General features: G+C 38.9%; 1 protein-coding gene across 3 annotated transcripts; it reads right to left on the reverse strand.

The window, feature by feature from the left end:
* Positions 1 to 350: 350 nt before the first annotated feature.
* On the reverse strand, positions 351 to 22,017 carry LOC131228180 (polyprenol reductase 2-like). 3 transcript variants are annotated; one of them, XM_058224035.1, is made up of 7 exons: positions 21,617 to 22,017; positions 12,303 to 12,655; positions 7,371 to 7,605; positions 3,900 to 3,998; positions 1,721 to 1,792; positions 1,237 to 1,407; positions 351 to 723 (listed from the first exon to the last, which is right to left on the reverse strand). In XM_058224035.1, exons 1-6 carry the CDS (start codon positions 21,794 to 21,796, stop codon positions 1,303 to 1,305), a joined length of 1,044 nt encoding a protein of 347 aa, XP_058080018.1. In that variant the 5' UTR covers positions 21,797 to 22,017; the 3' UTR covers positions 351 to 723; positions 1,237 to 1,302. The 3 variants fall into 3 exon arrangements, with proteins under 3 accessions (XP_058080018.1, XP_058080016.1, XP_058080017.1); XM_058224033.1 differs by having other exon boundaries at positions 351 to 676; positions 21,617 to 21,958; XM_058224034.1 differs by lacking the exon at positions 12,303 to 12,655 and having other exon boundaries at positions 7,371 to 7,610; positions 21,617 to 21,959.
* Between the last annotated feature and the right edge of the window lie 4,672 nt (positions 22,018 to 26,689).

Here is a 26,689-nt window from a genome sequence, read left to right on the forward strand (position 1 = left end):
AATAGGAGTGCTAATCAACATACCTTTAAGCATAAATAAAATTTTTTGACATTCTCCACTCAAAGTGAGTTTCCTTGTGAAGAAGATTGCATAAAGGACAAGAAATGCGACTAAAGTCCTTCATAAACCTTTGGTAGAATCCAACGTGTCCTAGGAAGGATTGCATGTCGCGTATGCTCTTGGGTGATGGTATTAAGAATGAAATTTAATCATGATATTTGGTGCAACCAAATCGCAACTTAAAGTAATAAAAAAAGGGCAATGATTAAGTATAAAAGTAAAGAGAGAGAGAGAGAGAGAGAGAGAGAGAGAGCCAGTTTAATACTATTTACTTATATTATTTTATTGAAAGCATTGGAAAGATTAACTACTTTCAATAGAAAATAGAAAATACAACACATCATTGAAAACATTAATTGATTTTAATGTTGTAGCTATGTACCATGTAGCATATGAAGATTATCATATATATATATATATATATATATATATATAGCATAGGCTACACGCGACTTAAGCTAGCATTAATGCTTACTATACACAACATGCAGTGTAAGCTATCTAAAACACTAGTCTAGAGTTTTCCAGCCACGGGCTTCCTTTGCAGCAGCATCTGACGCCCACCATGTGGAAAGGTTAGGATGGTCCGAAAGGCAATCTCCACCTGTTTGGAATGCTGGCTGAGGGAAAACACCAAGATAGGGATTGAGAAATGTGCCCATCCTATATAAGATTATTTTCATTATAAAAAAAATGTTAAATAATCTGCCATCTACTGATTACACAGTACAACTTTCCTAAATTTATTTCTAAGATTCTATACAGACTAATCACACATGTAAATGGGGCCCACCAATCAAGTGAACCAAACCATTGGTCCATTGAGCCGCACTGTGGATGGGCTATGGCCAAAATCTTCCCACATTGGGAGATCCCAGCCACCAATCTTGGGCCTTTAATTCAGTTGAATGTGGCCCGCTGTCTATGACTTAGACATCAAAATTTGATCGTCCTGTTGAGAAGATTCTTGAAGCAAGGTCCATAAACAGTGAGTCCCAATAACCAACGGTCTAAACCAATGAACCATGGGCCTCATTTTCAAATTATACTAAGAGTTTCAGAATATCAGCAAATAATTCAGTGGGGAATCTGAAGCTATCATATTCCTTGCTATCTACAGAAAAAAGGAAGAACCAAGGCATCGATGAATTGGGCAACTATTTACAGATATATCACCTCTGCGTCTCTGCTGCTGCAAACACGAGAAACTGGCAGTCTTCTCACTTCTCGGTTCCTTACTATCTAATAGAGAAATGGAAGAATTGCACGACGGGAGACTGGGTAATTATCAAATTTACAAAGATACCACCTCTGTGTCTCTGCTGCTGCAAACACGAGATTTGACACCTGCACCATGAATATAAATACCAGAGATTTGACAGGCTGAAAAGGTATCATCATAATCATCCAAAGAAAAACAGGAGAGAATTGGTCAGAGCAACGTTTGGAAATGAGTGAATTTGGAAACTGCATCCTGTTCAAACAGTGCCCCACTATAAGTGCAGAAACTCCATCGCACATTGAGGCGGAAAATAGTCCATCAAATCAATCTCAAATCATGTGTATAAAGGCCATTTCGGGCCAATGGCCATGCCGCTCAATGCAAATATGGGAACCTCTGCATGCACCACTAAAGTTTTCTAAGTCAGAGCAGCGATACCACAAATGTGAAAAGAAGCCATATTGTTAGATCTGATCCTCCACTGGCAACCAGAATCCCTGCATATATAACCTGCATTGCACAAACGATCATGAGAGATATAACAATGGAAGAATCATTGGTTCAACTGAGGCCTATGGTTCCGTGATCCAGACCATGGACCTGATGTGCCACTGTAGATGGAGAATGCCCCAAAAGACTTCCAAATTCAAATTATCCATCCAATTTTGACAACTGTTGTGCACTTGTTCACTAACCATCTGCTAATGGCTGCTGATCAAGGGCTAGGATCTTCCAGTCAGGGAGCTGTTTTGAATATCTTCCATTCACTGCAGAGCCTATCAGATCAATGGTCGGGCTCACCAAATAATGGGCCCACTTGTACAGACTACAGAGTGACAGCATCAGGATGCTTAGCAATCCTAGTCCCTTCAGAAACATGGTTCAGCCCATCTAACCAACCAAACCCACCTGCACCACATCCACATGCACAAACCCACAGACGTGCACAAGCAAACACAAGTATCTGCACACATGCACGGTCACATGCATCCAAGCACCCGTGCCATGCATCTAGATGCATCTCTATTCTTTAGCTAATTAGAGAAGGAATCAAGTTTTACAGAAGTACAAAAATACTGTAATTAGTGTCGTCTTATCCATGTAGAGGAATGCCAAATGAATCAAGCTAGTCCACCTTTTGGCAATCGGCATCTTACCCATGGCCACATGGCACGTGTGAGATCCAAGAGACTCATCAGATGGTCCCCACTCTCTAGATGCCTTGTCTCAACAATGACACATTCACAAGTGTAAGATCATCAGGAGGGCCACATATACAGAATAAATGGATCATCATCATCATTTTACCCTTCTACCAGGAATTTGGGGTTGGCATCTAAGGGCCCATTTGGATACTACCAAATAAGTAGCTTTTTTAACCTACATAAGTTAATTAGTTACTTTTCTTAATTAAGTTAGTTTGGTTATTAAACTTAAATAAGTAGCTTTCTAAAAAAAGTAAGTTATTTTTATAAGTTATTTTTTTATTGCTTTTCAACTCCCGAAAGGAACTTATTTCCTTCATTTTCATTGGTAACACAGCGACTTCGGAAATTATTTAAGTAAATATGCTCTCTGTGGCCATGAACCCTTTCTAAGTTCATGAGATTGGAAAATCATCCAATGAATGGGTAGATGATCTAGTGGGCCCCACATGATGGACGATCCACATCAAAGGTGAGCTCCACATGATGGGCAATTAATCATGGTGGGCCCCACATGATGGATAGTCCACATCAAAGGTCAGCCTAATGATGAGTGGCCCATTTCCAAGGTAGATCCCGCATGATGGACGACCCACATCGGAGGTGGGCCCACATGATGGACGGTCCAAATCAAAGTTGGGCCCCACATGGACTGTGGATATTGAAGATGGGCCCCACATGATGGACAATAACATTGATGGTGGGCCCTATCTAATAAACTGTGCACATTAAAGGTCAGCCTCTAATGATGAATGGCCCACAACCAAGGTGGGCCCTACATGATAGACGGCTCATATCAAAGGTGGGGCCCACACAATGAACGATCCACATCAAAGGTTGGCCCTAATGATGGACGGTGGATGTGAGGGGGACCAAACAGACTTTCGGGATAATTACTTATAATGTTGGAAACCAAATATGCTTTTCTTCTTTTTTGATGATAAGTATGTTGTTTACAAAATATACTTATCTGCTGATTAAGTAGAAACCAAGATAAGCTACTAATGGCATAAGTAGCTTATCTAAAGTAACTTGTGATCCAAACCACCCCTAAGTGAAAAATTGGCATAAAGTAGAATTGGCTGCCCATTGGACAAACTTTTGTGTCTTACCCAAGCTTTGGAACCGACCATTCTAGAGTCTCACATGTATAAATAGATGGATAAGAGAAATTAAACAACAACCCAAATTAACATACACATGGCGCTCATATCAGCCAGAGTGACTTGGATCTTGCGCACGCATTTCGCATTGCCACATGTGATGGGTGAGTGTCCTTAGAGACATTTCAGTGTTTCTAGTTACCGTTGTATTAGTTCCCAAAATCTCTTGTATGTCGGTTTTATATGTGTATGTGCATGCGTGTGTATTATGTATAATCTGAATAATGTTGTGAGGGAGGGGGGCATTACAATTTCAGCTAGGTAGTGGGGGCTTGAAACAATTTCAAACCAATCCCCGCGTGGAATTGCATATTCAGTGGCCTCTTCCTTGTGGTCCCGCAATGAACCCTGTCAAGAATCACAAACTTCAGCCAAATAGCATATCAAATGCACATGAAATTCAGAACAAAACCTATACTTCAGAACTCCCTCGTGATTAAAGATCCTAGCCAACAATCATGAGCCTTTTTCAGTTTAATGTGGCCACTCCAGTATTTTTTGTTCCTATCATCTATATGAGTGCAAATTAAAAGGTGAGGGTTGCCATATCTAAAATATCTTCGGGGCATGGTCCACCTACGATGACCCCATGGATAAATAGATGCATATCAAATCTCAACCAATTTAGGAAAATGGATAAAGTGGCCACACTTGGAGTGCTCAGAGTGCATGTCCATGTCCTTACAAGGATGTTAAGGACAGGAACTCAGTCCTCAAAATGGTAATAGGGGCAACTCTTTCATTTCAAACCATCAAGGAAAACTGTGTCATAAACATAGGTACCTTAGAATTTTCAAGAGACTGGAATTTTATATTTTTCAAGGAATTTGAAGTAGATCATGATGTTCGAGTCTTAATTGGATTGTTTTAATGAAAATTCATCATTGGCTTTGATTCAAGCACTTTATGTAGAAAGAAGCAAGAGGAGATTGGTTTGTTGTCAGTATACAAAGAGCTGGAGGTCCAAGTGGTAACTAGTTGTGGTTCCCTTTGGAATAGAAACTAAAAAAACAAAACAAAACAAAACAAAACAAAACAAAAAACAAAACGGAGGAGGAGAAATATATGTCCCTTCCAAGTGTTTCACATCGGAACTTTTTTTATGGCTAGATCCCTAGCATTGATGCTCATAGGACATTCCAGAGATTGCGAGATGTAATTGGATTCTGTTCTCAGTGTGCCTGATCTCGTTTTCACAATAAGAACAATTGGTTTGGTAAGCGTTTCTTGATTCAACAGTATAGAGAAACCCAACATATCAAGTAATCAATGGTCAAAAATGAATGAATATAAGCAAAAGTGAAACATATCCAACAGTGTGCAACTAAAGTAAACAGTGATTTCATAAAAATACCATCCCAAATTTTGCAGAGAACATAAACATCAACTATATGTGTTCTTACCTTTGATATCCATTATTGACTTTTTACATCTCCAAAGTACAAGTGGCTAAATGTAGGCTGATCTGGACCATCCATTTGGTGAGCTCCATCATGGACAGCCTCAGCCCAAAGATCACAAAAATCAGACAATCCTAACCAATTGATCAATGGAATTTGGCCCGTTAAATGAGAACTGTTGGTGGACTTTGCCCACTTCTGTTTCTACAATCTGCTCGCAGGCCGCCAATAGAAGATGAGAATCATCTGGTTGGTGTATTTTTTGGCCAGTACATGGTAGTGCCCAGCAATGAACAGTGCATATCAGCATATATAATCGATCAATCATACATAGTCGCATTTGCAGTAGAGATGGAGCATATGAGAAATGGATGTCTAGGGGTGGGCTAAAAATGGCCTCTAGGCACAATGTTGCATCAACTATCCAAAGATCTGGATTCTGGGGCAGAGTTCAATGTTGCTCAAATTGCAGTTCTCTCTTATCCAATCTATGAAGAACTAAATAATAGATCCATTGAAGACATTTCCTCAGCATGGCATAGGGGTCAGGATGGCCCCAAAGGGAAAATACTGTGGAGATTAGTGCTTCTAGCTGGTTTGTGGTCAATTTGGGGTGAGCGTTACGAGAGATGCTTCCATAATTGTCTCCGGTCTTTGGATGAGGTGTTCAGAGGGCAAAATTGGTTGTGATCTCTTGGGCCTTGAATCTCAAGGCATTTCTATCCCTTTTTTTTTTTTGTAGATTCTTTTTAGTCTTGTTGGCTTGGCTTGTAGTGTGTTTCAGGGTTTTTTTATCCCTCTATTTTAACAAAATTGGTTTGATCTTTCAAAAAAGAAAAATGAAATAAATAAGAGATTACACTTAAACAATATAGTAAAGATTAAATGAAAATAATAAGAGATAACAACTTAAACAATATAGTAAAGATTAAACGAAAATAAGTAAAAGAACTGCATTGTAGGGGTCTTTAGAGGCCTAAGAAAAATTCAAAAAAGAGCACCTGGCTAGAAATCTGAACTTGTCCATGGCTGCCTAGCAGCATTATTCTACAGATTAGAGATGTTTGTCAAGAAGAAAGAGCCAGGCATGTGGCTAATAATTTGAATAATGTATGAGATGAGATGATATATGAAATCTCATCGTAGAATTTCTTGTGAATTACGATGGTATTGTCCAATGATCGATTTATTACTGATTCATCATCATCTAATTCTGTATCCCAACTAATCAGGGTTATAATTAATTAATTTATGGGACTCATATAATCAAATTGGTCAGAATTTGTTAAAATTAGAACTCGCATCATTTTCTCTCAGCAGCTACCCTCTATGTCATTGAATATTCAGCAAACCCCAGGAAATCTCTTATCATCATCAAAGCATTGCGAATTGTCCTAGCTATCTGGGGTCAGGTTTACATATCCTGTTTCACAAATTACAAAACAGGACTTCACATGAGTGCTTGGAAAAACATTTCTAACTGGCTCTTCACTCGACATCAACCCTCCTTTACCCAGGCTTGGAACTCGTTGGCACACCACTAGCATTTAAATCTCCTATATCCAGTGATATTTTGAGAAATATAGCTGAAAAATGTAAACTCATAGGAAAATGAACTAATTAAGGAGCTACAATCATTAGTAGTTGCAAAAGCATTTCATTTTATAATTCTCTAGTTTTGACATTTTCAAGATTTTAGTATGAAATACTTTCCACAGCATTTTACCAGTATTTAAAAGAATTAAATATAAGCTAATCCCAATTAGTTAGGATAAAGCTTAGATTAACAAGATGATAACGATGATAAAGAATTAAATATGAATTTACAGTTTTTCATGTACTTGGAAGGATTTCTCCACTACATTTTAAGTGTATGGGCCTTTCAAAAACAAAATGTACTAGTAGGAGACCATGAAATTTTTTCATAATCTTTATTTATGGTTCAGAATGACTAGCTGGGAATCCACAGGCCAAAAGAATCAGAGGTTTGCAAGTCCCACATACACCCTTACACAGGGAAGACATGCCTTTGCCATGCATAAGGCCATGCACAATGAAAAAGACCTAGCATAAGGAAAGAGCCAGTCAACTGACCAATCAAATGTTTAAATAATCCATTGCTTTTGTATAGGTGCAATCCACCCAATGACTGGACCTGCCTGACTTTTGCGCCAAGCATCTTCAGGGTAGGACCCACCTTATTCATGCTCAACTCTGCATGTAGAAGGTGCATGTGGACAGGGTGCATGTTGGGCTAGCAAACCTCAAAGGGTTAATACTCAAGGAAAGCAACTGAAAATAACAAGAACGCAACACTTACAAGAATAGCATGACAACGATACTGATGTATCCAACCCCAAACAAAAATCGCCACACCTACCCACTGGCAAAATCCCAGTTTTGTCAGGGGCTTCACATATCCCCACCAATCGAACTCAAAAGCTGCAACTCGATCTCGGCCTTTAACGATGAACTCAACAAATAGATAAGCTGCATACCTCAACAACTCAGGTGCACAAAAGCTGCAAAGTGACAGTGGAGCTGCTGTGTAGAAACTAACCTTATAAAATATAAAATCATATCAGTAAACAATCTTGTAATATTTCAATAAATGTACTTTCATTCCAAAAACTGTAAATATATATATATATATATATATATATATATATATATATATATATATATATATATATAGTGAAATCAAGTCAAGTAGCAGATTAGTTGGTCTTTTATGCTCACATGATACCCAAGTGGGCCCATGACCATGGTGGTTTGGTGGAAACTGGTTTCAAGTAGGCTCCAAATGTGTGTGATGGAAATTGGTTTTAGGCTCCAAATGTGAGGCATGGCAGCATCAAATGGGTCCAGAATACTCGAAGCCCAATGTTGTCAAAATCATTATCGTATCATTGATCGTAATAAGGATTGAATTGTATCAATTGCGAATCATATCATAAATTGTATTTTTTTTTTTTTAATGATTTTCTTAAAAATTTGAAAACAAAATCTGAAAATAAAAAAAATAATAAAAAAAGTCCTAAATAATTATAAATAAATCAGAAGAATATTAAAAACTAATCAATCATCCATTTCCCACAAATATGCACCAAGTAATACCATATCATGATAGTGTTTGAGGATTCTTGCCTTTCCTTTATTTTTTCTCTTTCAAGAAATTTACCTTTAAAACGTACAAGAATTCTTTAGTAATTTATGTTCTTTTTGCCTTTCTTGAGGGTAGAATCACATTGGAAAAAAAGCAGCATTTGATTCTGTAGACCGCCAAAAAAAGATATTTTGATTTCTAACCATTATTACCACACTACATATACGTCAACATGAAACATTCCAGATAAATCATACATCAATTTGGTGTTTTGACCAGTTAAGAAGTAAGAAATCATAATGAGATGCTCTAAAAAAGAAGTACGAAATCAAAAGAAAATGCAACACGATTTAACACTGAAGAGAATATCTATCATTTAATCTCTTATAAAGAACAAATCATTGAAAATGTTAATTGATTTTAACATTTCAATGAAAAATAACTTGTAATGTAAGCTATGTAGCATGTAATATAGGCTATGTACTGCGTAGCATATGCAAAATCAGCACGTAGCATAGGCTACATATGACTTGAGCTATTTTCATGAGCCACAAAGCATTAAGGCTAAGCTACACTACGCAGCGTAAGCTACACACTACATAGATAAACTATTTAAAGCACTGCTTCAACCATTAATACATCAATTGATCCATCCATGGATCCATCAAGCAATCTGACGGTGGATTCCTCTTGGCATGATGCAACAAGCTTATGCATATCTGGAGCAGTTGATTCATTCATGGATTCATCATATAATCCAACAGTGGATTCCTCAAAACTCCCTTGTTATTTAAAATATAGGTACAAAGCTGACATACATGACCACGCCTTTTAGTCCATGAACATCGCATTTAAAGCCTCGTTCCACATATTTGACGAGTATCGTCAATTGGTGCTTGATGGGTGTCATATGAAGGGTAAATGCAGAGGCATCCTACTTGTCGCAGTCGGCCTTGATGCGAATAACGAGACACTTTCCAGTAGCTTATTTGATTGATGGTGCAGAAAACAAGCAATTCATGGTTGTCGTATGGAAAGTTTGTTCTATACGATTGGTAATGATAGGCAGAAAGGAGTTTTAGATGCTGTTAGCATGTGGTTCCCAGGTGCCAATCATAGATTGCCCACAAGGCCTCTATCCATACTCGGTCGATACTCTTCAAAGATATCCAACTATGAGAAGTCATGTTATTTCCCTCTTCATTCACAACATGACAATTAGTTGCATAGTTTTCATTCTAAACCATTCAATAAATGTCCACCAATCTGATTGTTAAATGATGAAATTAGTGTAATTTTTTGGTTCTGGTGCATCTAAACCACAAAACATAATTTGGACAATTAATTTGAATTACTTGTACATCACGTTTGCAATTTTTAATTAATTTCTACGGGTTGTGCATCATCATCACACCCGTCAGGGTATCAAAATTTTTCTCATTGTAGAAGTTAAACTTCCATGTTAGCTTAGTACCATATCAAAAATGATGGTGACTCTTCGCATACTTGTATGACAACCTAGACCATCCAAATCAGTAACCCACCAATCTGACAGTCAAATAAATAAGTGCAATTTTTTGCTCATCATACATCGAACGTGGGACCCATAATTTGGTGGTTAAATCCAAATTAGTTGTATGATATTTGAATGATACAAACTCATTTTGTATATTGCAGCATCGTTTGTGTCAAACAAAACATATTTAGGACCCTATACAATGGAAACTTTTTTATGTATACCTGTTTTTTATGATGCTTTGAGTTCCAAGTGTGTAATCATGTCTCTTTTAACAACTCCTGAAGGTTCATTGAAAAATTCTATCATTTTCCCAATGTTTCCCTCAAGCAGTGATACATACTTGATACATGTGTACTTCTCATGTGATTTTGATATGTTTCTACATCCCAGGGGTGAGATATACGCATCAATTCCGACATACCGAACATTGGCTACAAATTGCATGCCGGAAGGTCCTTTAGTATCACCTTGATAGCTAAATTTCAGTTACCATGCAAAATTAGGATAATAAACCATAGATTGTCCAACCTTAAAAGCTGTGACTTAAGATTAAGGTATTCCGTATCCGTAATGGTGACTGTAATGGTCATCACCGTTACCGATATGAGGCTGTACCGTAACAATTAATTTTTTTATTTTTATTTTTTTGCCCGAAAATTCTGGAAAAAAAATCCGGAAAATCCCAAATTATGTAAATATTCCAAATATGTATTCATTTTTTTAAAACATGTTTATGGCGTAACAGTCCACTCTTTGGTGAGAGTATTGCATTGGGTTACCTGGTGAATTTATGAACTTGATAGGCTTGCATTGATCTCAAATTAGCCCACAATTCATGCAAGTTACAGTACTTACCACACTAATGCACATCTCTAAGCATTTGATATCATTCTCCCAAAGAAATTTTAAGAAAAAATTGAAATTAAATTCAGATGAATAATGTCACCGATTTAAGGGGCCATTAAAATGCCCTTAAATAGTCCAAAAATTCATGTTTTGTACGGCATTCATCCCCCTAATGCATATCTCTAAGCATTTGACATCACTCCTAAGTAATTATAAGTAATTATAAGAAAATTAATAATAATAATAAATTTGGATGAATAGTGTTGTCGATTTGGGGGGCATTTGTATGCCCCGAAATCGGCCCCAAATTCATGCAAGCTCTGACACCTATTCCACAAATGCATATCCCTAACCATTTAACATCATTTCCCCCAATAACTTTTAAGAAAAATTTGAAATTAAATTTGGATGAATAGTGTCACCGATTTAGGGCTGATTTGGGGGACCACTTGATCCCCAAAATCAGCCTCAAATATATGCAATCTATTGGCACTCATCCCATTAATATAATTGGCCCAGATTGGTGGACATTTATTGGACAATGAAGAATGAAAAATATCCCAATGTCCTATTTTAAAAAACAACTGTCTGCAAATCAACTATTAAAATCATTTAAACACTTTGATTTTGGGATCGTGACTTAGCAACAACGGTCCCATAATTTAATTGGTTAATTTTGAGTTAATATATGCCACTTGTACACACTTTTTTTGGGGCACGGATTAGGTGAGGTACGGATAACAACTTGGTGAGGCCCACCTCGATTTGTGTTGTATATCCATGCCGTCCATCAGTTTTGCCAGCTCATTTTAGGGCATGGTCCAAAAGTGAAGCATATACAAATCTCAGGTGGACCACACTACAAGAAAAAGTGGTCATTGAACGCCAACCATTAAATACTTCCTAGGGCCCAAAGTAATTTTTATTTGCCATCCAACCTGTTGATAAGATCACACGGACCAAGATGAAAAGGAAAACAAAAATAGCAGCTTGATCCAAAACTGTGGCCCTAAGAAGTTTTTAATGGTGGAAATTCAATCCCTACAGTGTAGTCTAACTGAGATTTTTATCTGCTTCATTTTTGGGACCATGCCCTAAAATGAGCTTGCAAAACTAATGGACAGCATGGATCAGGGGTTGCACCTGATCTGCATCCTTTCCTGAGTGCAAGTGCACCTACCATCATACTCCTCCAGAGTATTAAAACAATTACCTTTTAAAACTTGGCTCACAGAAGGCCACATAGATCTCTTTGCTTGAAAAAGTGAGAAGGGGGGAAAAAGAAGGGGAAGAAGAGAGAGAGACACACACGCAGAGAGCAGAAGAAGAAGAGGAAGGGCCACAGGCCCACAGTAGCATAAGAGGAAGAAGGAGAAGGAGGAGAAGAAAAAAAATTATATTTTATTTTATTTTTCCTTCAAGGGTTACTATGCGTAACAGCCCTGGGATACTGTTATAGGAACCATAACAGCTGTATGGGGAACCGTAACAGCCATTATGCTCCGGAAATTCGTACCCCCACTATTTCATGCCTGTATTGCGTAACGGTCCCGGCTGTTACCTTTACATATCGGCCATTACAGCCAAAAGGTAACTGTTTTGGTAAACCTTGCTTAAAATATAGCTTTTACTTTTCATGAGACTCAATTGTAGCTTAACATTGCCATTATGTATTGGAATTCTTAAAGAACTTCATCAATAGACGGTAATTCTTAAGCATTTAAAGCAAAAGGACAAGAAAATGATTAGTATTAATATTGAAAGAATGTGTGGAGACTTACAATAACCCAGTTAGATAGCCAAACATGTGCATTCGAGCAGAAGGGCTATATTTGAACACGTTTAATGTCTCGTAAAGGCGTCTCAAGACTTGAACTTCCATCAATAAAAGCAAAAGTACTGCTTGCCATATCTGGTAACTATGCTTTGCAGGAGTCGTACGTGACTTGTTAAAGGAAAACATATGTGAACCTCCCGTCAAATGGCTAGCAATTGCAGAATAATTGAAATATTCCAAACCTAACTGTGACGTTGTTCTATAGGCATAGAGCCATGTCAAAAGTAGCAAGAATGTCGTCCACACCACAGCCACCACGTAGAAATGCAAGAAGAATCTCTGGGGAACAGTAAACCTCTACAATTCCATAGAATAACAAATTATTGGAGTTCAGTAAAGCCACCATACAGTCATATCAAGAACTCATTTCCAAGTACAAGAGGAATCCTTCAAATAGGTAGTTTTTTCTACAAGTATGGATAAGTGAAATAGATGGTATGAATTCAGTTGTCCACTAAACTTGAGTAAAATCCCCAATTTAACAAAATGCAAGGACGGTAATCAGTACAAATCTCTACCACTCATTCACAAATGATATCAATCATAAACAGAAGATTTTTTGAGTTATAAAAAAAATAAAAAAATAAAAAATAAAAAGAAGAGGTCTTCCTCCTCCCCTGAGAAATTATCATAATGGATTCAAAGATAAAATACAAGTCTCCATTGCCATAATGTTCACACTGTTCATAATGTAATGGCATTATCCAGCAGATGAAAAAACAAAATGAAAAGCCGCGAACCATCTAAGTCGTAAAATTAAGAAAATCATGGGGATCAAGGAAATTTTCCTATAGATTGTGATGATTCAACTGGCTTTTTATCCCTCGAGCCTACAAGTGAAGGAAGATCTTTCTTTGACAATAAATTTTATACTACAAAATTTATTGATTGGTTGTACCTGTATTGAAGTAATGACTCACTATCCACTCGGTTTCTGGATCATAATCATAAGTTTACACTGCAGAGGAGGCCAAGTGGTTTAAGGCATAGCACTAGAACTGCTATACAGGCTTTTGTTTACTGAGCAAATCCCTCTTCTTTTGTACCCTCACCTTTTGCTAAGTTCTATGAAGCTATGTCGAAGAAAGAATTCAAAAAAGTAACACTGGATTACAATATTTGAGAAAACAATGATGAGGGACTGGAATTTTTAGTATTGTGGAATGTGAAGATAAAAAAAAATGGAAGGATTGAAATTTCGTTAGGTTACATGGCTGACATTGTGGTGAAGTTAAATGAATCAGAGGGAAATTAGGAGCTGAAGTAGTAGTAGGACAGTTCATTGACATCAAGGATATTCATCTTCTAAAGTACATGTACATCCTAAGAGTCAAAGTGGTGTGATCAAATTGAAGAGTGTTCATTTACCAATGTAAACATGCACTGAACTTGCTATGAGAAGCAAGAAAGTTTGGTTCAAGATTAATAGATCAACCAATGGAACAAAATCACAACCTTGATTCCCAAAAAGGAGAGTTGTCCGTGCCTAAAGAGTATGAGCTCAATGGGGATACTGATCTACCCCTTCATCACCATGCCAGACCTTAGATGCAGAAAAGAGTAGAGGTAGCAGAGGGGATTCAACTGTGGGAATGAAGAAGCACCTATTTCGAACTATTACCAAGTGTTAAAAAAGATTATGAAGCAACAGTAGAGCAACAAGTATGAAGTAGGAGAGCCAGCAGAGGGCATTCAAGTTCAAGAATGAAGAAGCATCTATTACAAAGTTTTAGGGGCAGACGAGGGGATTCAAGTTTAGGAATGCATGTCAAAGTATTTCAAGTGTACACGCCTAAAACACAAGAGTAGGAGACAAGTACGATGGGAGAGTTTAGAGTAGGTTTGGTAGAAGGTTTGTGCAACTAAATGCTAGACGTTAAAGAGTATGTTATGAAAACCTCGAATGAGGAAGCAATAGATCAAAGAAAAGAAGAAAGAGACTGTGGGACAGGATCCAACAATCCTCTAGCCAAATGCCAGAGAAGGTGAATGCAAGACTATGAGAAAGCTCCCTATTTGTCGATACAAAAAGGGAACCCATCTTTTTGACTGGGAAATTAGAGTTTCAATAAATAGAAAAAGATTGGTTACTCTCTCTCCTGCTCCTGACAGTATTTATCGATCATATCGATCAGACTTTCGATAGTGAAAGAGAGAAGAGAAAACCCCCCTTACAACCCCGCCCCCCCCCCCCAACACACACACACACACACACACACACGACAACTACCGTAGAGAAATAAATATATATATATATATATATATATATATATATCATTCAACTTGTCTTATTCTATAGGCCATAGGCCTTATTTATAATCAATCTTTACGATCTTGCAATAAAAGCTATGGAATCTAGATAACTTGTTCTTCCATGTTCTCATATGCGTGATGTCCAAGATAAACTGTAAGGTTCCGCATTAAAAATAGGGCTGATCTACATTTTTGATGGAAGCTCGATTAGGTATGCATTATCACCTAGCTTCTTCAAAATATAGTAAGGACATGCCATTATGGAGTGGAGCTTTGTATATGAGCCTCGTGGAAACCGCTCAACCTTAAGTCGCACCATGACCCTATCTCCTTATTGGAATTGTGCATAATGTCATCAAACATTTGCATGTCCCTTGTAATTTTCATTACTAAGGGTGATCTTTCGCCTTTCTTCATGTATCTCCTTAACATATTGTGCAAAAGCTTTAGCGTCCTAGCTAGGGTTGTCAATGGGCCGGGCCTGGGGTTGGTCTCGGTTCGGATTTCAAAATGTTTCGGGTCGGGCCGGGCTTATTAAAAATTTTGATTTTTGTAGGCTCGAGCCTGGCCCATTGACACCCCTAGTCCTGGCTCAATCGAATCGCACTAGGAAGTGGGGCTAAATTGATAGGTTGTCACAGTCACATATTGGTCACAATTTTGAAAGGAGAGTAATGCAGGATGCAAGTACTTAACATGCATTAATGCAAAACTAGTTAGCGGAATTAACGTAAAAAATGCAATATGAAGAAATTTACCTAAATCTACCACAATTTAAGGGAATTAAGAGCCATAAACCAGATTCATGCATTAATAAGTAATATTCCAACAAGTTATAATATTCAATCCAACCTGCATGCGTTGGACCTATGGGTATAGAAATTCCCAAGCTAGTATAGGATTAGCTGGGCTTCCAATTGGGAAAATCTAAATGTTCCTAGGGCTGTGGTAAAGGTAATTAGGCTTGGTGTTAGAAATTGGGGAAAAAGGATAAAGGAAATTAGGGATTTTAAAATTGGAGAATTAGGGTTCCTAATTTTCTAATTTTGGGGATTTAGGGTTAGGGTTTTAGATCTAGGGTTAGTGATGCAGGACAATTAACTACTTGCTCTAAAAGTTCAAACTGATAGAGCATAGTGAATTAATCCCTTTATCTCATAGCCCAAGGCTCACGTCCATGGGTTAGGTCCTCGACCAAACCCTCCTCGCGGGCCCAAAATCCATGGGTCCCCCGCCTCACACAAGCCACCCACCTCACACGGGCCCCAAATCACATGGGTTTTGTGGGCTGCCCACCCCGAGTGTGCCCCCGCATCCCACAAGCCAGCTCGATGTGAAAATGCTCCTGCGTTAATAATCCCCGATGAGGAGTCTCGAACACAAGAGCTCCCGCTTTGATACCAATTTGATGCAAGACAATTAACCACTTGCTCTAAAAGCTCGAACTGATAAAGCATAGTGACTTAATCCATTTATCTCATATAGCCCAGGCCCCACATCCATGGGTTAGGTCCTTGGTCGAACCCTCCTCGTGTGCCCCAAATCCATGGGTTTTGCCCCCTCGTGGACCCCAAATCACAATGGTTTCTACCTCACATGAGCCACCCACCTCACACGGGCCACCACACTTGAGCCCGGTGTGAAAATGCCCTTGCATTAGTTAGGGGTTTCAAAGGGAAATAGAGATTTAGGGTTTTTATGGTGGATGAGGGCTATGGCCTATGTGGTCGTACACACATCCGTATGGACCGGGCTGTCCGTACGTGCAGGTGGCTATACGGTCACAATTAGGGTTGGTTTGGGCAAAGGACGGCTTGGGAAATAGAATAGGTTGAGGGGTTTTGGTGAGGAGGATGTTGGAATTTTTTTTTAAAAAAAAAGGGGGGGGAAAAAAAACAAGAAGATTCTTCAAGAGGAAGAAAGAGATAACATTATACCTTGTTGAGAAGATGAAGATCACCCAAATGGGCCTCACACCCATCCCATCACAGGAGATTTCTTCTCATGAAGTCTCTCTTTTCAAAGTGAAGGGGAAAAAAAAAAAAAAAAACCAATTTTCAGTAATCAATTAGGGTTGGACGTCCCCTCCCCCTAGTCTCAAATAAAAGTGCTTGGACAAGAATACCCTCGCTCAAAGAAATACTTCCCAATAAGTCCTACCACTAAAATAAAAACGTAAACCAATAATAAATGTCCATAAATAAATGAAACCAAAGCAAACTATCCTGGAGATCTATCCTAATGGTCCACATTCAGAATGGACTATGATAAATGGCCCAGATGGCCCGATCATGTTTTCCATGAAATATGATGGTCCAATCGTGTCCCCTCACAAATCAACGGTCGGATGTTCCTCAAATAGCAACCCACCTGCACTTTCCCAGTATGGGGTCTTCTAGATGCATGAACATGCACATGAGGTCTTCAATTCAGTCCCCAAGATCCCATGTTGACATCATCCATCCACAATGAAATTGGTATTGGGCCTAGGGCTCTCCTCTGTCTCTAATAAACTCTAACTGGTGCCCAGATGTCCTCATTATAGAGTCCTGTAATGCAGTTCGCACGAGGTCTTACCGTCTAGAAGTTGGTACTCCGCATCTTCACAGAGAATTCAATTTCACTAGGTCCAAGACTGTTATAAGCAAACTCAGCTTGTGGTAACATGATGTCCCATGAGCTAATATGATCACCAACTAGACATCGAAGTAGATTCCCAAGACTACGGTTGACGACTTCAGTCTGCCCATCTGTTTGCGGATGATAAGCACTTGAGAATTTCAACTTAGTTCCTATATAAACCACAAGGTGCACTAGAAGTAGCTCATAAACTTAACATCACGATCAGATACAATCGTTTTAGGAACACCATGTAGACGAACCACCCCTTTGAAGAAAACATTGGCGATGTGCGTGGCATTTAATGTTTTCTTACAAGGGATAAAACGAGCCATCTTTGAAAATATGTCAACCACAACATAAGTAGACATGTTGAGTCTTTCTTTAAAGATGAATTTTATTAGGCAAAAGCCAAAACAAAAACGGATAGCGGACAACACAAAAACATAAAGAAAAGACACCAAAACCTACAAAAGATAACAACAACAAGAAACAAGAAACACCAAAAGACCAACACAAAACTATCCTACTAATATTACAACAACCAACCCCTAGAGGAGCCAAAACAAAAAAAAAAAAACAGACACTAGCCATGTTGAGTCTTAGGCAATCCCAAGACAAAATCCATATTGATGTCTTCCTATGGAGCATTTGGCACAAGTAATGGCGTCTAAAAATAAGTATTTTGCTTGCTATCTTTACCCAACTAGCACACTCGACATTGATGAACAATGATCCCGACATCTTTCTTCAAACCTGGATAGTAGTAACGGTTATCGATCTGAGTTATCATTTTATCAACACCAAAGTGACCACCTAGACCACCTGAATGAAGCTTACGTATAACAAGCTCTCACAAGGAACTTTTAGGAAGGCACGGCCTCATATCATAAAATAAGTACCCATCATGCAAGCTAAATCTTGGATACTCGGTACCTACGTCAGAAATGAGTGTTGAAAATACCTTCCCAAAATCATCATCTGTGGTAGTCCCTTTTAAGTTCTTCAAACCCAAAAATAGAAACTGATAAGGAAAACAATTGGTGTGACTTTTGGCTGAGGACATCTGCTACCTTATTTTCAATGCTGGCGCGATGTTTTAGGTTGAATGTGAACCCTTAAAGATAAGCACTCCACTTAGCATGCCGAGTACTCAACTTCTTTTAAGAATTCAAATAACGTAATGCCTCATGATTAGAATAAAGCACAAACTCCTAATGAACAAGGTAATGACGCCAATGCTTCAGAGCTTGTACAATAGCATAAAACTCCGTGTCTTATGTCGAATGCTTCTTTTGTGCCTCATTGAGTTTTTCAGTGAAAAAGGCTACCGGATGTCCTTCATGGCTAAGGATACCTCCTAGGGGTGTACATGAACCGAGTTAGATTGGTTAGCTCCCTTGGCTCGACTCGAAAAAGCTCGGTTAGCTCGCTCGATTCAACTCGGTTCGAAGCTAAGTTCGAGCCGAGTCGAGCTGATGTTTTGAGCTCAAAAAAATTTAGAACCGAGTTCGAGCTTGCCCGAGAACGACTCAACTTGGATCAAACCCCAACTCGGATCGAACTAGTTCGATGACTCGGTTACTTTGATATTGATTTTGCTCACCAAGTGTTTGATGAAATGACTCAACGAAGTGTCGGCTAGTAGCAAGGAAGGTATGTATATGAAACAAATACCATTTTTCCTTGATTTTGATGTTGCCCATAAGGAGTTTGATGAAATACTTGTAAACAACTACTGCTGTTTTACATACAGTGAGAAATTGGAAGTGCACTGCATGTGTTTGTGAAAATGCCGTAGGGGCTCAATTTAGCTCGAACTCGACTCAAACTGGCCCGGGCTGCTAACCGAACCAAGCCGAGTTGGCTAGTCAGGCTCGAGGACCGAGCCGAGTTCGAGCTGGGGTCAGCTAGTGGCCGAGCCGAGTTGAGCTGAGGCCAGCTCAACTCGGTTCGACTCGGTGTACACCCTATCTATGCCTATGTGGGATGCATCACAGGCAACTTCAAACACCTTATTGAAAGCTTCTGTCATTTTCTGCTTGATTTCTTGAAATGCCTTTGTTGTTGATTAAGTCCACTCAAATGGACTAGCCTTCATACATTTGGTAATGATCGCCATGATGAAACTAAAGTTCCGAATAAATGTTTGATAAAACGTCACAAGCCCGTGAAAACTGTAAACCTCATGAATGTTTATGGGAGTAGTAGGCCATTCAACAATAGCCCTTATCTATTCCGAATCAACCTTCATGTCCTCTGTTGAAACGACGAACCCTAGAAAAACCACGCTAGAACTCATGAAGGTGCACTTCTTCAAATTGATGTAGAGTTTCTCATGGCATAATACACTCATCACTTGGTGAAAATGGTCCGAATGATCTTCTTGTGAACGGCTATAGATGAGGATATCATCGAAGTATACGACAACAAACTTGCCAATGAATGGCCGTAGAATTTGTGTCATCACCTGTATGATCGTACTAGGTGCATTTGTCAAGCCAAACGGCATGAGTAGCCATTCATACAATCCATCCTTTGTCTTGAAAGCAATTTTCCATTCATCTCCAAGATGAATCCTTATCTAGTGGTACCCGCTTCGCAAATCAATCTTCGAAAAGATGTAGCATTTGCCAACATGTTCAGCATGTCATCTAGGCGTGGAATGAGAAAGCGGTACTTTACTGTTATCTTATTGATGGCATGACTATCAACACATTCGCCAGTTACCATCCTTCTTTGGTGTCAACAACGCCGGCATGACACACGGGTTGAGGGTATCACGAATGAAACCCTTTGTTAGCAATTCGTCCACCTGTCGACGAAACTCAGCATGCTATGTCGGGTTCTTTCAATATGCTAGATGATTTGGTAATGGAGATCGAGGTACCAAATCAATCACATGTTGGATGTCGCGTATGGGTGAAAGTTCAATTGGTAGTTCATCAGGGACCAAATCCTAAAATTGGGACGAAATGTCCTGAATATCAGATAGTTGAATAGCAACATTACCAACTAGATCGGTCTTGCATCCTACCAGAGCATATATGATTCCCCGTTCGTGACTCTCCTCTACAAATCGGGCCATACTTAACACTGTGGAAGCCGGCTTTGCCTCTTCAAATTCGTCTTCCTTCGTAAGGTTAATAGTAATAGGCTTTCCTTTGCACATAAAGTTGTAAGTGTTCTTGCAACGTTTATGAGTTACATCCATATCGTATATCCACGGGCACCCCAGTAATATATGTGTGAACTTCATTGGAATGATGTCTCACCAGAGCGATTATTTGTAACGACTAACGACCTAGAGAAAAGTTTACTAAGCAACTCTTAGTCACAAGGATGAACGTATCACTCACCCACGTGACTTGGGATGCGTTTGAAGCTTTAGTTTCAACGCGTACATCACGCTTTGTGAGGCCAAGTTCATGCAGTTGTCTCTGTCAATAATGACCTTGACAACCTTTTTACCGCACGATACTCATGTATGGAAAATATTGGTTCTCAACCAGTCTTCTTGGGCCTCCTCTTTTGGTGTTGCCAGAATCCTCCTAACCACCAATGATTACTTGTTTTCGTTAGGGCCATCTAGGCCTTCCTCAAGTTCATGCTCGTCATCTTCTGGATCGTTTTAAGGTTCATCTTCTACTTGGTATGCAATAAAGTTTTCTGCCTCGCAAAATTGGAGATTGCGAGAAGGACACTCTCGCATAATATCCACGACCACCATACTTAAAGCAAGTGTTGGTCGACCTCCCCCACGTTGTTGCAATAGAGTTTTATGAAGGCTCTTTGCAATAAAGTTTTATGAAGGCTCTTTGCAAAGACAATCATAGGATATTACTGGCAAGCCTCCCTCCCTCCCTCCCATCATGGGACTTAATGAACAGGCTTTGTGGGGCCCACCATGTTGTCTGTAAAATCCATTCTGTGCATCAAGTGAGAACCATAATTTGGACCATGCATACAGAAGTTAAAGCCTGATTCAAAATCGTGTGGGCCACACCAATGGACAACAATGTAAAATTGCTCCCCAAATCGCTAAGTTCACAAGGTGTGGCCCACCAGAGTTTTGCATCAGGCTGATTTTTGTATCTTCTCTTCATCCTGGTGAGTGGTGAGTTACACCTTATTAATAGGTGTTCAATGAAAGACAAACATCATGATGGCCCCATTCACAAACCTATCGTTGACATCACATCTCGAATTGTTCCATGTGGTGTGGCTCATCTGAGTTGTGAATCTAGCTGTTTTTTTGCCTGAGGGTATAAGATCAAAGATAGAACCAGATAGAGTAGTGGCCCGACAAACTTGAGTGTTTGATGGTGGGCTGAAGATATGGCGACGCAACCCTTGATGAAAATAGAAATAAAAGAAATAACTTACATTGCACGATGGAGATTGATGATTCATGATCTTTCCCCTTTTCGCGAATCCCAACATAGCGGCGTGGAAGCGATTGAGAGCAGAAACGGGAATGGATGCTATGAGAATTGGAAGGGTGGCTGCAATCCAAGCCACCCTCAGCAGCAAAACCAGCCCAACCTCATTTATCATCACTGTCATCACCACCGTCGATTTGAGAAGCGAAATGATATTTCCAGAAACCCTACTTTCTTCTTCCTTTCCGGACTCTGCAATCGGAGCAGCAGAAGCAGGAGAGAAGTAAAGGGAGTGTTGACAGAAGGCATGAAGTGAGGTGTAAGAAACGGCAGACGTGGGGCTAGGTGAAAGTATAGTCTTGGGAAGCGGATTTGCTGGTGTACCGCGGTCGCGGATTACATACTTACAAGGTCAGTAGCCAAATCGCTACTGAAGTGACGTCACCAATCCATGTGGACCTCACCACCACGATGTATGTGTTGTATCCATACGGTCCATCCATTTGGAGAGATCATCTTATAGCATGAGAAAAATAATGAGATTGATTTAAAGTTCAAGTGGACCCCACCATAGAAAACAGTGGAGACAGTGACATTCACCGTTCAAAACTTCTTAGGGGCCACAAAAGTTTCAGATGAAGCTTATATTTTTGTTTTCACTTCATTTATCTATATGTTAACTTATGAATAGGTTGGATCTAAAAAATACATCATGTAGGCCCTGTAAATGTTTCAACAGTGGGTGTGACTGATCCCACAGTTTTCTGTGGTGGGTCCGCTTGAACCTTAGATCTATCTCATTCTTTTTCTCATACAATAAAACCATCTCTATAAATGGTTGAGCCGTATGGATACAACACCTGCATCATGGTGGGGTCCAGCCATCTTGGTGACGTCATATCAGTAGCCATTTGTCTACTGACCATGTCAATATCTAATCCGCGCCCACAGGCGAAATGGCTGGTGTGGACACTTGTCGTGTGAAGACAGAACGCCGATTAGATACTCACAGGTTGAGTAGCGAGTCCGCTACTCAAGTGTTGTCACTAAGTTATGTCGGCCCACTGTTATATTTACATCGTTCATCCATTTTGAAATATCATTACTGGGCACGAGTCAAAGAATGAGGGATATAAAAGGCTATAATGGACCCAACCACAGAAAGCAGTAGGAAGAGTGATTCCCACCGTTGAAACTATCCTATAAGGCCCACCGTAATATTTATTTGAAATCCACCCGGATCCAAAGTTAAAAATTAAGTTAAAGGGAAAACACAAATATAAGCTTGATCTAAACCTTTCGTGGCCTTTAGAAGTTTTTAATGGTGGGCGTCACTGTCCCCACTGTTATATGTGCTGGGGTCCACTGGAACATTTGATTTAACTCATTCTTTGGATCTTGACCTAAAAAGATCTTTATAAATGGATAAAAGGCGTGGATACAAAACATACATCATAATAGGGCCCATAGAACTTGGTGACATCACTTTAGTATCTAGTCCCACTACTCTCAGTAGTTATATCGCCCCCCCTTTATTGCCAAGGTCAGTATCCAAATGGCTATTGAAGTAAAGTTACCGGGCTCCATAGGCTCCACTATAATGTATGTGTTATATCTACAAGGTCCATCCATTTTTAGCATGATAAAAATAATGAGATAGATCTAAAGTTCAAGTGAACCCCACCATACAAAACAGTGGAGACAGTGACATCCACTGCTCAAAACTTCTTAGGGGCTTATATTTTTATTTTCACTTCGTTTATTTCTATGTTAATTTATGAATAGGTTGAATCTAAAAAATACATCATAATGGGCTCCATAAATGTTTCAATAATAGGTGTGACTGATCCCACGGTTTTCTATGGTGGGTCCACTTGAACTTTAGATCTATATCATTCTTTTTCTAATGCCATAAAACTCTCTACAAATGGTTGGATGGTATGGATACAACACATGCATCATGGTGGGGTCCACAATGCTTGGTAACGTCACTTCACTAGCCAAATGGCCACTGACCTTGTCAGTATCTAATCCGCCCCGTGAAGTCGTGCGTTGCGATAACAGTTCAAAGGAGATCAAAGTTAAGTGGGCCATAAAATAATGTATTTATTATATCCACACTGTTTATCTATTTTTTGATATCATTTTAGAGCAAGAAACCAAAAATGATTTGTATCCAAAGCTTAAATGGACCACACCACAAATAGAATTGGGACAATGATTATCACCGTTAAAACATTCATAGGGTCCACTAGCATTTATTTTCCATCCAATCTGTTCGTAAGGTTACCCAGATATGGATAAAGAGGGAAAACAAATATCATAACCATCCAAAAATTCTATGACCCCTAAAAGGGTTTTAATGATAGACGTTCAATCCCCCACAACTTTTTGCAGTGTGGTCCACTTGATCTTTGGGTCTATCTTATTTTTCAATTAAATTCTTAAGACGAGCTAGAAAAATGAAAAGACGGTTAGGATATAACATATACCTCATGATGGGACCTACAGAGCTTGGTTTCAACACACCAGTCAGATCAGTGATGTCGTGCTACACCAGCCAATCAGCTTTCGGGAATTGTTTTTAAAAAGGGTTGGGATCCTCTGTTACCTGGTCAACAGGGATTTCCTGTTACCCAAAGATTGGTGTCCGAAGCTTTTTATTATTTTTTTAGTGAGCGGTGCCGTGGACCAACGAGGATTAAGGTATCAGGAGATCCCTGTTGACCAGATAACAAAGGATTTGGACACTTTTAAAAAAAGCTACCTACCTATTGCCAAATTTACGTTTCGGTACCTTCTTCGATAAGGTTTTCAATAAATTATGGTATTGATTCAGTTAATTAACTTTCCTTGAACTTCTTAACACCCTTTTTGGCACCCTGATTTGTGGCAAATGGGTTTATCTTAATTTCAAATAGTTATTTTTTACACTTGACAGCCTCGTATTTGAAGGAAAATAGAACCGGAGGTATTTCAAATCTAACTTTTTTTCAATCGAAGATGGCCTATTATCTTATTGAGTAAACTCAGCTGGGCCCACCTTGAATATATGTGGTCTATCCACACCGTCCATTCCCAAAATTGAAGCATATCCAAAGATCAAGTGGATCATACTGCAGGAAACAGTGGAGATAATGATTTCCACCACTGAAAACTTGACAGGCCCCACAATGGTGTTTATTTGTAATCCAACTGGTTCATAAGATCATGAGATGAAGGGAAAACACAAATATAAGATTGATCCAAAAGTTTTGTGGCTCCCAAGAAATTTTCAATGGTAAACATTCAATTAAATTGTTTCCTGTGGTCTGGTCCATTTAAACATTGTATATGCTTCATTTTTAGGCTGAAGCCCTAAAATTATCTGATAAAATGGATGGATGGAGCAAATAAAATACATAAATTGTGGTGGACCTCACGGAGTTTACTCTAGACTTTAAGCTCAGTGAGTTACTATGCAATCTGCTTGCCCTTTTTTACTTAGCTTTAAAATCTCAACAAGACTACGATCTATTCAAAAGAAATTGCTTGTTGGGCCTCCCTTATAAGGGTAAAAGAGCCCCGCATATAACAAATGTCTGTCCAGGAGGCTACTCCACTGGACACATAGCACGTTGATGATACTTCAAAGTAATTCAAATATAGGTTGCAACACTAAGATCACTTTACTAAAATAGTTTGGACCATCTAAATATCAGTGAGTTGCCTATTTGTGATCCTTACATTTGTGGCCCACCTAAGGTTTGGAATTTCTTTTTCTGACCAAAGTATATATTTTAATGGGCTTATTATAATCATTATATCAAATATCACACGCGCACACACACACATACATACGAAATTAGAATGTAAAAGTTGATTTAGCTAATCAAATCTGAGTCACATGATTATACTGAAGAATTTCAATGTCCTCCTAATACAAGCTCCGAAATCAAAGATTTAGATTTTAGTCAATTTTGACCAAACACAAAGGAAGATTCAGAATCACATTGATGCCAATACAAAAGCAACTTAGGGATTGACTGTGCAATGTACATTTTAATCCATTAATCATGGATTCGATATTGTTGAAATATGATATTATCGCTGTGGGAAGGTGTTAGGGATTAATAATTAAATCTGGATTTTTTTATTTATTTTTTATTTTTTTTAATTTCCACTACGTTTCTAACACAAAAATCCAACATAAAACACCCAATTCGTGGGGCCCACCATGTTGCTCCATGTGAAATCTGATTCATCCATCAATTTTCCAAATTGTAGGACTGTGTGAAAAGACAGCGAGATCAACTACTCCAATGGGCTACACCGCAAAGTACAATGGTTGAGGGGAGGATGTCCACCATTAATTTGTGGGTGGGGCAATATTTCTGTGGATGAAGTGATCAAATATATTATTCAAGTGTTACTTAGGAGTAACCACTAGGAATAAGTATCCTTGGCCCATCCAAATAATCGGTGGGCCACACCATGTGAAGCTAGACAATTTAGGGGCAATTTCGCATTGTTTAATTGGCCGGTCCGGATTAGAGATTGTATAATCCTGATTTTTTTGTATGTACGGATCAAATTAGTGTACTCACTTGATGGACGGATTGGATTTCCAATTATGAGTAAATGGTAGGCCCCACGGAGGCACGTTGTACATGTACACAGCTAAGCATAAACAGTCCATATGACACTACAGCTGCATACTTTGTATATTAAAATATTTTCTCTGTTTCTCCTCTCTTGAATGTCGTCAGAGGAAATCAAACCTGGGGAAGTAGAAAAATCCAAGCAAATCAAACAGGGTGAAATATGACATCCTGTAGATTCGCCACATATCAAACAAATCCTAAAAAGAACAAGAAAAGGATACCAGTTTTGGATTGATGATGAGTGAGGCTCGGTAGAATACGACTAGAGGAATTTTTATAGTATATATTGGAACTCCCAACTTTTAGATTTAAGATCATTTGTGAATTATCAATGCCGTTTAAAAGATGGGAATCACTTCTGACAATGGATAGCTAAAAGGGTGGTAGTAATAAATAATTACAATAGCAAATGCAAACAGCAGTGGCAAGTAAGT

Source organism: Magnolia sinica, chromosome 15, assembly GCF_029962835.1.
Source record: "Magnolia sinica isolate HGM2019 chromosome 15, MsV1, whole genome shotgun sequence".
Classification (NCBI taxonomy): Eukaryota; Viridiplantae; Streptophyta; class Magnoliopsida; order Magnoliales; family Magnoliaceae; genus Magnolia; species Magnolia sinica.

Coding starts and splice junctions, on each gene's coding strand:
- LOC131228180 (XM_058224035.1), bottom strand. CDS start 21,796: ATGACAGTGATGATAAATGAGGTTGGGCTGGTTTTGCTGCTGAGGGTG. Junction 12,656..21,616: donor ATCAATCTCCATCGTGCAAT/GTAAGTTATTTC, acceptor ATGGAATTGTAG/AGGTTTACTGTTCCCCAGAG. Junction 1,408..1,720: donor GGCTTCTTTTCACATTTGTG/GTATCGCTGCTC, acceptor TTCATGGTGCAG/GTGTCAAATCTCGTGTTTGC.